Source organism: Hirundo rustica, chromosome 13 (assembly GCF_015227805.2).
Source record: "Hirundo rustica isolate bHirRus1 chromosome 13, bHirRus1.pri.v3, whole genome shotgun sequence".
Lineage (NCBI taxonomy): Eukaryota > Metazoa > Chordata > Aves > Passeriformes > Hirundinidae > Hirundo > Hirundo rustica.
This window is the reverse complement of record NC_053462.1, coordinates 18,183,021-18,195,924: the sequence shown is the minus strand read 5'-3', so window position 1 is coordinate 18,195,924 and position 12,904 is coordinate 18,183,021. Positions and strand designations below refer to the sequence as shown.

At 53.5% G+C, this 12,904-nt stretch overlaps 1 protein-coding gene across 9 annotated transcripts in view; it reads left to right on the top strand.

Annotated features, from left to right (window-relative positions):
- The window catches only part of MEGF11 (multiple EGF like domains 11), a 261,527-nt gene that overhangs the window by 246,938 nt on the left and 1,685 nt on the right, over positions 1 to 12,904 (top strand). For 4 of the 9 annotated variants that reach the window (XM_040077847.2, XM_040077843.1, XM_058422421.1 and 1 more), the window contains one exon: positions 7,139 to 7,195. The exons of 3 other annotated variants lie outside the window; for them this stretch is intronic. In XM_040077847.2, coding sequence (XP_039933781.1) covers positions 7,139 to 7,195 — 57 coding nt within the window. Of the gene's footprint in view, positions 1 to 7,138; positions 7,202 to 11,977; positions 12,161 to 12,904 lie in introns of those variants that run through there. 2 more of the 9 variants (XM_058422422.1, XR_009208314.1) reach the window with 2 other exon arrangements.

Below are 12,904 nucleotides of genomic sequence, written 5' to 3'. Positions count from 1 at the left end.
TTAGCTCAAATCCTGCCCAGATTGAGTGCTTTGGATGATATTTGTTTTCCTATTTGAGCACTCAGAGTTTGGCTCATCAGTGGCCAAAAGCATTTGCCCTTTCCTTTGCTGGCATTAGTAACATCTCACTGAAAATATGCAGGAGGAGGGAAAGTGCAGCATTACGGAGTATTATGGGATTTTTAAGGTCAACTCTCTCCCAGCTCACGTGGCAAAGGAATGAACTTAGGGCAGCACCAGGCATCACCTCCCGCCACTGCCCCTGGGCCCACACTGTTCCTCGCCCCAAAGACTCTTCCCTGCATCAGGAAAATCACAAACCTCTCAAGCTTCAGTGCAAAATCTTTTTCCATCCTTAACACCATCAATGTTTTCTGTGCAATAAGCTGCAGAACCACTGTGGTGCTTACCTGTACGTGACACAGAGGGGGCTGTGTGTGAGGGTTTCCAAATGCTTCTCAAACCACATTAATTTTCCATTTTGCTTCTTTTTTTGCACAGTCTTTGCTTTATTTGTGTTTAACTTGCGCTGTCCTGAGCTCCCCATGTGCCACCCCTGTTCTGCATTCATGCATTTTATTTTACCAGCAGAAATGATGCTAAATGCTTCTGCAGCAAGAATGATCTAAAAGTGATAAATGTAGATAAGGGGCCTCCAGCAAAACTCTCAGGTTTTTTCCTATAGCATCCAAGATAACTTTTTCTTTCTTTTTTCAAACTAATGGATGAAAATTAGATTTTTTTCTTTCTTTCTTTTCAGTACCAGAATTAATGCCTGCTCATGCTAACTTTCATAATGTTGAATCCTTGCTCAGATCAAGGGTGTTTTTACATGAAAATAAAAAGTTCTCATTTCTTGGTATTATACTGTTGTGCAATAAAAGCTGTAGGTTCCTCTCATGAAAATTTCAGGAGAGAGTTAAAATCTTCGACTTTGAATTATAAACATAAAATAAAAGTCTAATAAGGACACACGGGGAATCTTGACTTTCAAACTTGATCAAGCACAGAAGAACCACAGTTAATAACGTGTTCCACTTTCTGATCCCATGATCAGCCTTATTTTCATAACATAAATGCTCCAACTCACGTGTTGGAAGAGCAGCCAAGCCTTGGGCAGGGCAAGATTCAGTTAAAATATAATAAAATTCAGTTAAAAATAGCAGTGGACAACTGCCCAACTCCTCTGCTGTGACCCCATGAATTGTCACAGAGGGCAGACATGGGAGTGAGCCAAGAAGAGAGAGGGAAATGGAAGAGAAATGGGAGAGGAATTTGGGATGGATGGAAACTCTCCACTGGTTCCTCAGCCAGCGACTCCTCCGGGGATCCCAAAGGATGGGACCCAGCAGATGAGGAGCACCAGGCTCCCAGAAATGTCTGCAGCCCTGTTACAAACTGCAGGTGTCCTAAAGGTGGATTAGAGCTGGGGAAAGGAAACTGTGAGAATATCCACACCAAAATTAACTTCAACACTCGTCTCCGAAAACCTGCAGTGATAAGGATTTTCTTAATTGCAGCGGAGCTCACCGGACTGCAGGTGTTTTACCTGTTTTGCAGGGCTTTGTTTGCCAGGTTCCCGTTCTTTCCAAGTGGGAAATGCAAGGACAAAGCCTGGACTTTTACTGCTGCACGTTTGCTACTGCGCTTCATATTCCAGGTTTTCAGAGAGCTGATTGTGTTCAGTGCAGTCTGGGGAGGAGCACAAATAATCCCCATGGACGTGGCCTTGCGACATTGGAGTTTGGGGACTCAGTGGTGCCAAGAAGAGGTGGCTTTGTCCCCTTCCTGTGTCACTGCCTGCCCAAGGCACCCTGCTCCTTCTTTCAGGGAATGCCCTGTCCTTGCATTTTCCCTGGCTTGTGCTGCACGGCTGGAATTGTTTGCCCTGTGAGAAATCCCTCTTGCTCTAGTCCAGCCTGCACTGAGCAGTGGCAGAGCCCAGCTTGCAGCTCTCATCCCAAGCAGGTCAAAACTCCCAAAGCACTGACCTGAGCTCAGGCAAGGTTCTTGTGTCATTATCTGGAGCGCTGGCCACAGCTGGCAGGGCTGGGTTTATCTGTGATGTTTTTCTAACAGCAGTCCTGGATGTAGACACTAAAGTGGGATTTGCAGCACATCACAAGTGACTCAAAGCTGCATTTATTCCAGAAGACCAAAGACTATAAGTTTGGTTCACAGCTGACTTCACTTTTTTTCTCAAAGCCAAAAGGTGTGGAAAACTATTTCCAGCTGAGACTCTGATTTCACCCCAGCAGATAATTTAGCTTCAAACCTAAACCTGGACTTTAGTAAAGTGCCAGATCCCTGGCCTGTTTAGGACTTTTCCACAATAACTACTTTCGCAGTTTAAAAAATAATGTATCTACTATGCATTCCACCTCCCAAGGAACTCAGTGAATACAAAAAAATGGGTCATAAACCCACAGTTTTATAACAGATAAAAGAGAAAACTAAAGGCAGAAACAGAGGGAATTTGAGCTTTGTGGGGTTGTGTGGCCCTCCCAAGGGCAATGCACCTCCCCATGGGTCAGCCTGGGTCCCCTTTGTCCCTGCCACTGCCTCTGATGGGTGCAGCCCCTTCCCCTGGGGACCCCAGCTGGGAGCTCTGCAGCTGCTGCTCCCAGCCTTGCTCTGTGGGGTGAGCCCCAAATGCTGCTTGGACACTGCTGCCCTTGGAGTATTGCTCAGCCCTGGCAGGAGGAAGAGGTGTGATCCCCAGGGATGGCCTTGGGGAGCCCCAGCCCTGTGGCCATGGGCCAGGGGATGAATTGGCTCCATCCTCCTCACTCTGACTCTGCCAGAGCAGAACAGAGCAGGGAAAGAGCACTGAGATCATCCTGCTGTGGGACAGGGCACAGAGCTCATCCTGCCCTGGGACAGGGCACAGAGCTCATCCTGCCCTGGGACACAGCACAGAGCTCATCCTGCTCTGGGACAGGGCACAGAGCTCATCCTGCCCTGGGACACAGCACAGAGCTCATCCTGCCCTGGGACAGGGCACAGAGCTCATAACTGCCCCGGGACAGGGCACAGAGCTCATCCTGCCCTGGGACACAGCACCGAGCTCATCCTGCTCTGGGACAGGGCACAGAGCTCATCCTGCTCTGGGACAGGGCACAGAGCTCATCCTGCTCTGGGACAGGGCACAGAGCTCATCCTGCTCTGGGACAGGGCACAGAGCTCATCCTGCCCTGGGACACAGCACAGAGCTCATCCTGCCCTGGGACACAGCACAGAGCTCATCCTGCCCTGGGACACAGCACAGAGCTCATCCTGCCCTGGGACAGGGCACAGAGCTCATCCTGCTCTGGGACACAGCACAGAGCTCATCCTGCTGTGGGACAGGGCACAGAGCTCATCCTGCCCTGGGACAGGGCACAGAGCTCATCCTGCTCTGGGACACAGCACAGACCTCATCCTGCTGTGGGACACAGCACAGAGCTCATCCTGCTCTGGGACACAGCACAGAGCTCATCCTGCCCTGGGACAGGGCACAGAGCTCATCCTGCCCTGGGACAGGGCACAGAGCTCATCCTGCTCTGGGACAGGGCACAGAGCTCATCCTGCCCTGGGACACAGCACAGAGCTCATCCTGCTCTGGGACAGGGCACAGAGCTCATCCTGCCCTGGGACACAGCACAGAGCTCATCCTGCTCTGGGACAGGGCACAGAGCTCATCCTGCCCTGGGACAGGGCACAGAGCTCATCCTGCTCTGGGACACAGCACAGAGCTCATCCTGCTCTGGGACACAGTACAGAGCTCATCCTGCTCTGGGACAGGGCACAGAGCTCATCCTGCCCTGGGACAGGGCACAGAGCTCATCCTGCCCTGGGACAGGGCACAGAGCTCATCCTGCTCTGGGACACAGCACAGAGCTCATCCTGCTCTGGGACAGGGCACAGAGCTCATCCTGCTCTGGGACAGGGCACAGAGCTCATCCTGCTCTGGGACACAGCACAGAGCTCATCCTGCTCTGGGACAGGGCACAGAGCTCATCCTGCCCTGGGACACAGCACAGAGCTCATCCTGCTCTGGGACAGGGCACAGAGCTCATCCTGCCCTGGGACACAGCACAGAGCTCATCCTGCCCTGGGACAGGGCACAGAGCTCATCCTGCTCTGGGACAGGGCACAGAGCTCATCCTGCTCTGGGACAGGGCACAGAGCTCATCCTGCTCTGGGACAGGGCACAGAGCTCATAACTGCCCTGGGACACAGCACAGAGCTCATCCTGCTCTGGGACAGGGCACAGAGCTCATAACTGCCCTGGGACAGGGCACAGAGCTCATCCTGCTCTGGGACAGGGCACAGAGCTCATCCTGCTCTGGGACAGGGCACAGAGCTCATCCTGCTCTGGGACAGGGCACAGAGCTCATCCTGCCCTGGGACACAGCACAGAGCTCATACTGCCCTGGGACACAGCACAGAGCTCATCCTCCTCTGGGACAGGGCACAGAGCTCATCCTGCTGTGGGACAGGGCACAGAGCTCATCCTGCCCTGGGACAGGGCACAGAGCTCATCCTGCCCTGGGACACAGCACAGAGCTCATCCTGCTCTGGGACACAGCACAGAGCTCATCCTGCTCTGGGACAGGGCACAGAGCTCATCCTGCTCTGGGACAGGGCACAGAGCTCATCCTGCTCTGGGACAGGGCACAGAGCTCATCCTGCTCTGGCACAGGGCACAGAGCTCATACTGCCCTGGGACACAGCACAGAGCTCATCCTGCTCTGGGACACAGCACAGAGCTCATCCTGCTGTGGGACAGGGCACAGAGCTCATCCTGCTCTGGGACAGGGCACAGAGCTCATACTGCCCTGGGACACAGCACAGAGCTCATCCTGCCCTGGGACACAGCACAGAGCTCATCCTGCCCTGGGACAGGGCACAGAGCTCATCCTGCTCTGGGACACAGCACAGAGCTCATCCTGCCCTGGGACACAGCACAGAGCTCATCCTGCTCTGGGACAGGGCACAGAGCTCATCCTGCTCTGGGACACAGCACAGAGCTCATCCTGCCCTGGGACACAGCACAGAGCTCATCCTGCTCTGGGACAGGGCACAGAGCTCATCCTGCCCTGGGACAGGGCACAGAGCTCATAACTGCCCTGGGACAGGGCACAGAGCTCATCCTGCTCTGGGACAGGGCACAGAGCTCATCCTGCTCTGGGACAGGGCACAGAGCTCATCCTGCTCTGGGACACAGCACAGAGCTCATCCTGCCCTGGGACACAGCACAGAGCTCATCCTGCTGTGGGACAGGGCACAGAGCTCATCCTGCTCTGGGACACAGCACAGAGCTCATCCTGCTCTGGGACACAGCACAGAGCTCATCCTGCTCTGGGACACAGTACAGAGCTCATCCTGCTCTGGGACACAGCACAGAGCTCATCCTGCTCTGGGACAGGGCACAGAGCTCATCCTGCTCTGGGACAGGGCACAGAGCTCATCCTGCCCTGGGACAGGGCACAGAGCTCATACTGCTGTGGGACAGAGCACAGAGCTCATCCTGCTCTGGGACACAGCACAGAGCTCATCCTGCTCTGGGACACAGCACAGAGCTCATCCTGCTCTGGGACACAGCACAGAGCTCATCCTGCCCTGGGACACAGCACAGAGCTCATCCTGCTGTGGGACAGGGCACAGAGCTCATCCTGCTCTGGGACACAGCACAGAGCTCATCCTGCTCTGGGACACAGCACAGAGCTCATCCTGCTCTGGGACACAGTACAGAGCTCATCCTGCTCTGGGACACAGCACAGAGCTCATCCTGCTCTGGGACAGGGCACAGAGCTCATCCTGCTCTGGGACAGGGCACAGAGCTCATCCTGCCCTGGGACAGGGCACAGAGCTCATACTGCTGTGGGACAGAGCACAGAGCTCATCCTGCTCTGGGACAGAGCTGCCCAAACCTCCCAGTCTCCCTTGCCCTCTGCAGCAGGATGAGTCTGGGAGTTGGCTCGTGGTGCAAAATGAAGCCAAAGGTGCTTGAATGGCTTGGGTGTCACTGGTGGCCCCAAGAGCCCCATCACAGAGATCCACTGGGTGCCACCAGCCCCTTTCCTGTGCTCAGGGATGGGCAGTGAGAACCAAAACAAAGGGTTGGTTTGTCTTTGATGTGCCAGTTACACATTTATTGTCTAATTTAGCCATTTCCCTTATTTAGGAAAGAAAAAAAGAAAAGGAAAAAAAAAAAAAAAAAAAAAAAAGAGCTGGTACAGCATTGCCCATGGCCATGACAACTTTTCTGCAGAGACCAGAGGACACACAAGGACACGCTGTTTGTGGGGCTCTTTTTCCAGGGTAACTGAGTTACACGGCTGGGAATCCCATAAGCCACAAGGACTTTTCTCAGTAACCAAATTTGTATTGATTGTCCCAGTCAATAGGAAATACCAGACTCTATAGCTAAAAAGATTTAAAGGCTTACATTAGATTTTCCTTTTGATTGATATCTAGGGTAATTTGCAGGAGTGAAAATGGAAAAGGTCCCCATCCCCTTCTGTCTCAGCTTCTGTGAGGAACAGCGAGTTCCTCTGGAGCTGCACAAGGCAGAATTGTTTGCTGTCAGCTCTGCTCCTGGTGCTGCGCTCAGAGCACAGCGGTCACTTAAGGACTGGTGTCACATCGGTCACTGAACTGGGTAAATTCACGAGCAAAGTGATAGTAGGTAATTTCAGAAGGTTGTACACACCTTAGAGTCTAAGGCTGTGAGTTAAATCACACACTCTCCACAAACAAAACAAAGCCTAAAATTAGTCACGGAGTGCTACAACGCAACCTGCAGACTCGGATTTGAAAGGGCGTGTTCTAGGCTTCTTTCACACCATTCCAGTAATGAATGTCTCAGCAGATGGTTCTTACCCTGATCTCCTGATGGATGGCAGTTCGTGGTAACCCTGCTGCAGAGAGCTCTCCCGTGCAGGGAAACTCTTAAGCACATAATTCCAGGCGTGCACAGGCTCCCCACCGGAGCCGAGTGTGCGCTTACAGCTGAGGATGCGCTTAAGAGCCTCCCTTAAATGAAGGCCTTGATGTACAATTTAGAGAGAAGAATATATGCTGCTCAGCAGTCAAAGCAATCCAATTTACATAAATATTTATTTGTTTTCCATTATATATCATTTTTATGCAGGTGCTTGTGGGATGGATAGACGTCAGAACACATACATAATGGAAAAAAGCTTCAAAGGTATGGTATCCAGAGCTGCAGAACCCTGCCCAGGTGTGAGGAGGGTGTCCTAGAAGAGGTGAGATAGGAGCCCGGCAGAGGCAGGGAGGGACAGAGCCACCACCCCCACCAGCTGCCTGCCTGGCTCCCAGCACTCCCGGGCCGTGAATTGTGGATGCAAAACTCCCCAGGGCCGCGGGCTCTGCAGCACAGGGAGCAAGGGAGGGCTCAGCTCCGGGCAGGAGGGGCAGCTGGAGCTGGCCAGGGCACACAGAGAGGAGCCACGGGCCAGCCACACGGGCTCTGGGGGAGCTGCTGCTGCTGCTGGCAGGGCCGTGTTCCCTGCTCTTGGCCGTGCTGAGCTTACAGAAAGCCCCTAGGAGAGAAACCGGCCCTGCTGGTGCCCTTAGCTGAGGGATTTAGAGCAGAGCTGGGGAAGAGCCCTCCCTGAGGTGGAGCTTCCCTCCCGCTGGCACCAGCTGTGGGCACTGACCCCAGGGCAGGTCTAAAACAGGAGCTCAGATGAGCCGTGAGCGCAGGGCCCGGTGCTTTCACATTTCACTTTTCTCTACGTTTACCTTCTAAACATTCCAGATACGTCTGGAGCGCGGGAACACTCGGCACAGAGGTTCCCTCAGCTCCTGGCAGACCGGGCCGGGGTTTAACTCGCTGAGCTTGTGCTCCAGAAGATGGAGCAAGGGATCTGTCTCCTGAGGAAGAGGCAGCTTTCAGGCTGAGATCCTTGATGTGGATCCAAGGCTGTTCCCCTGGAATGTCCCTCAGGGAGCTGAGGAGGGAATCCCACACGGGCTCTTCCTGCAGAGCCCTCGGCCGTGCTGCCTGTGACAGCAGAGCTCCGTCACAGCCCTGTCACAGCCCTGCCCTGCCACGGCCGAGCTCTGCCAGAGCCACACCTTGGTCACAACTTCCACATAAATGAATTCACCAGTTTAGAGCCAGGCCTAGAGATCAATATTCACTTTGTTTTCAAAATATAGGGATGTAGTATTTGCTAGGACATCACCTTACCACAGTCACCAAAGGAAACCAAGGAGCCATGACCAACTCTTTGTTGAGAAAGCTAAAGTAAAAATATCAAATGGATTATGTATGCATATAATAATATATATGATTTATGATCTACAAAATACTCCATCCACTGGTTTCAGCTACTTCAGTGATTCCCTTTTTTCAAAAGAAAAATCTTATTATAATAGAGCTAGTTGTTCTCTTTACATGGAGCTGTTAACTTCATTAGTTTAGATTAAATTCCTGTGTTCACAAAGTTTAAAAGTACCTTAAGCACATGCAGCAGGAACTCCCATCCACCGGCACAGTCACACAGAGGGGGACCAGTGGGGGCAGAGAAGAAGAATCACAGAGACAGCAAACTGTGAAATATGTTTCCAGTTGCTACATTTTCCTTAATTTTTAGGATCTGAACCATTTCCTTTACATGTTTCTCTCTTTGTAAATTGAAAAATCAGGCTCAGGATCCACAGCTGGAATTCTTTGTGGCTGCTCAGCTGCCCCAGACGGGCAGGGCTGGCACTGGCAGGGCGCTGGGACATGGGGACACACCTGGTTTCTCAGGTATGTTTGGGAGCTCATCTGCAGGCACTCAGGAGCTGAGGGCTCTCAGGAGCAGCTGCCCCTGGCTGACTGAAGGTTCCCAAGGCCCCTCTGAAGGTGAATTCCTGGGCTCAGGCAGCCCCAGGGCTCCGTGGCACCCCCAGTCCCAGGGGAATCTCCTCCCAGGAGGAGCTGGGAATGTGCCCAGTGCTCAGAGCAGCTCTCCTTGCCCTGCCAGGCCCTGACTCACCACATTCCTCAGAAAACTGAGAGGAAGAAACTCCCAGTCCCAAACAATTGGATTCTGTCAATAAAAGGCTCAGCAGGCGGGTGCCTGGTTTTTATCTACTTTCATCCGCTTTTAAACCACCAGTGGGGTCTAACTGGGGACGGCCTGTCCTGCAGCTGGAACTGATCTCTGGTGCCCCTGGACCACACAGGGGCTTGAGGCTGAGGCCAGGCTGTGCTGAACCTGGAGAGACCAGAGCTGGGGGCAGTGCCCGGAGCAGGGCACCAGCAGAGGGGGTCCAGCCTGGCACCCAGGGGTGCTGTGGAGCTCCAGGGGTCGCGCACAGAGATCTGGCACTGCCAGCAGCACAGAGGGTGTCACAGTGAGCCCTGTGGTGACAGGGGCTCGCCAGGGTTTTCAGAGCAGGTTTCTGAGCTGTTTCTCTCCTGTGCATGGTGCTCAGTGATACCATTCCTGAACTTCTCCTTTCAACTGAGTCCTTTGGTTTTTAGAGGTTGGGTTTTTAAAAGAAATATTGCACTGATGGAATGGTGTGACCTCAGGCACGACCATTTTGAGGAAAAATAGCCACGCTTTGCAGGAGAGCCAGGAAAATGCCAGCAGAGAGAAGCACTGATGCCAGGGATGCAGGGCTGGGCTCAGAGTGGCTCCCCTGGTTGTTGCACAGGATGTGTCCCCACTCCTGTGTCCCTCAGCAGCAGCAATGGGCCCTGGCTGTGTCACTGTCCCTGCAGCAGCTGAGGCTGGCCAGGGTAGGGACAGCAGCCAGCACAGGAAGGGTTAAAGAGCAGGACAGCACCTTGTAGCCGTGCACAGCACCTCTCCTCAGCGCTCCCACCTCGGCTGTGGGACCCGAGGCTTGTCAGCAGTGCCAGGGGAAATTCAGGGCAGAAGGGAGGAACCCAGGCTGTGGGAGGGACATTTCCAGTCCCTGCTAATAAAAATAAACCCTCCAAAGGTCTGGTGATCGGTATCCAGGCAACACACAAGGCAGGGACTTCAAAATTAGAGCGTATTCCCAATATTTCTCTGGAAGTCCAGCTGATTGAGTGCTTCCAGTGAGTCCCAGCACTGTGGGGCAGAGCTTCCACCTCCATGAGGACAGGGAGGGATGAGGAGGCAGCACAGCCAGGGCTCACACATGGCCTGCAGCACCAAGGGCTGAGAATCTCTAAATACCTGCAGCACCAAGGGCTGAGAATCTCTAAATACGTTTGTTCTGCTTAAATTCATTCAAGAAACAAAATCTGACCATTTATGCCAGATTTCTTAATTATCCCCAAATTACCTTAATGACAAAGTAACTCAGCTGCTTCTACAGCCTTTAGAGTTAAACCCTCCGTGATCTTGCACATGTTTCTTGAGGGCTAATGACTCCCTGGTGTACCAGAATCCCAAACATCCAGTGGTGCTCCATGAAATATATTGTGTCCAAAGCAAAGGTCTGATCCCAGGCAGACACAGAGCTCTGTTTACGTCAGCAGGAACGGGCTCCCTGGGCTCCTTGGGCTCTCTGGGCCCTCAGGCACGTTGTTTCTCAACATCTCCTGGGAAAAGGCAATTCCTGGGAGAGGCCAGACAAGCCTGGGCAGCCCGAGTGGTATTCACTGGTCTCTTCCAACTGGTGCTGGGAAGGGAAGGGAAAGGCTGAGGGACACCTGCCTGGGAGGTAATGTCAGCCCTAACTGCAGTGCAGGTGAATTTTAGCTTAGGCAGATAAAAGTAGCTGAGCTGGATGAAATAAAACAGCTGATGTGTTGGGATTTTTGCCTTTGCCAGCTCCAATGTGCCCGATTCCACAAACAAACCACACAGCTATTTACCTGCAGCTCTGCAGGAGGAGGAATTCTCACTCTGCTCTTTTTTGCTGTAGCAGCCAGCTGTCCTTTATAATCAACATTTCCTGAACGTACACCCAGCTCTGGTGTGATTTGTTCCCTCCCAGCCGTGGTGCTGACAGGGAACGCTTTGCAGGGGACCCTTGGGGCACAGAGAGAATCCTGCTTTTCACCCTCTGAGCATCTGCTCAGCAGCACTGCTTGGAATGGAGAAGCAAATTTATGATAATCTTCACATCCCTCACCCCAAAATGCAGAGCTGGCTCATTAAAGGCTGCCCAGGCTCTCCTAACGAGCTCTGTGTTCCTGCAGTAGCCACCAGGAGCTGTAACGTGCTGGCAGGTGCAGCTGAGCCTTTCATTTGTCTGTGGTTTCCTCACCTCTAACACCAACAGATCCCAGACTGTGGCACCTGGGTTTAAGTCACACCCACAGCAAAAGCCAACATTGAGCTCACGCATGGGCAGAAGCCTTTGGTCTCACAGGGTTCTCTCTGCAGAAGGATGGGATGGGGCAGTTTTCCACTGACTTGGACTGGGCTGGGGTTGGTGACACTGGAGGGACAAACGCTGCAGCCAGCAGCCAGGGAACGTCGGGCTTGCTTTGGTTCCCATCGCCTGTCAGGTACAAACCAGGCGCGTTTCACCTGGAAGCAAAGGCACTGCTCATCTCACCCAGGCTGATGTCAGACAAGGAGTTTCCAAGTTTTCTAATTAAATAAACACTGCACTGGTGCCAGGCCTCTGCCAGCCTCCCCACCCCTGATGGTCCCAGCTGCTGGTGTGCACTGGAGCTCCCCAGCGAGCTGCTGTCACTGGCCCTGGGAGCTGAGGGCTCTCCAGACTTGTGGGTACCACTGAAACCAGAGCCCAGAAAGGCAACACCTGGCTGCAGGTGGCAGAGCACGACCTGGCACCTCCCTCGGGGCTCAACCAGGACCAGGGGCACCTGGCCAGGGGTGGTGAACACACAGACACACCGCAGAGCCGAAGGAGGGACAGTCACTCACAGTGGAGCAAAGCTGGCACGTGAGGGAGCAGGACGGGGCTGGCAGGCTCAGAGCCGAGGTTTGGAGCGGAGAAGCGATGTCGTGTTGTCTGTCTATTTCTTAACCTGAATTTCTCTTTTTGTCTCCCATACTAGACAGCGGGGGCAGCTGGGATTGCAGCTATTTTGCAAGTCCCCCTATTTCACCGGGAGTATTTCATATATACCAGGATCTGCCTTTGTACTGTAACCCAGCACAAGAAAATGCCTCATCTTTCATTGCATCGCTCTAATTCTAAATTACTGGCACTGCCCAGCAGGATGCACACAGCAGCAATGGCACGTTCTTGAATGTCAATGTTAAGACCTATTTATTCTCTATTGTTTTTTATTTTTAAAGCAAGACTGGCACTGTACTTTGCAGCAGGCTGGCCTGTCCCAGCCAGGCTCACCGACCGGGCAGGTCTCATGCCAACCTTGTTCTCCCCCTGTAGTGCCCCTGTCACCTCCTCTCTAGGGGAGAGGAGCAGGACATGTCTACAGTAAAGAGGGGGAAAAAGCAGAGCAAAAGCGAGGCTCAGATGGAGGCTTGTCCCCCTCTGTGGAAACCCAAGCATGCCCCGATTGCAGGATGCTGGGTAACCCCAAAACCGGCAGGGGCTGCACCGGTGCAGTTGGAAGCCTGTGGCAATGTCGTGCACTCCAGCAGGGCACTGGATGTCACCAAGGCCCCGGGAGTGTCCCTGAGGCTGGCAGAGCAGCCAGGTCCCAGCAGCAGGTCCTGCCTGCAGAGCCGACTGCCCGCGGCCGCGCCTGGCTCTGCGGGGCGGGCGGAGCGGGATGAGCACGGCTCCGCAGGAATTACAGGGGGGAGGGAAAGGATTGCCACCTCAAATTAAATATTGCAGTAAATGACAGCTAGAACCTTTCACAGGAAAACCTTCAGTACCGAGCAGGTTTTCATTTCTTTCCTGCTAGTGAGTGTTGGATGCAGTGGTCTGGAACACCCAGAGCACAAGCGCCAGGTGTCTGTGCTGGAGGCTCCAAGGATCTTCCTTATCCCCTGCCCCCCCTTGTCCCCCC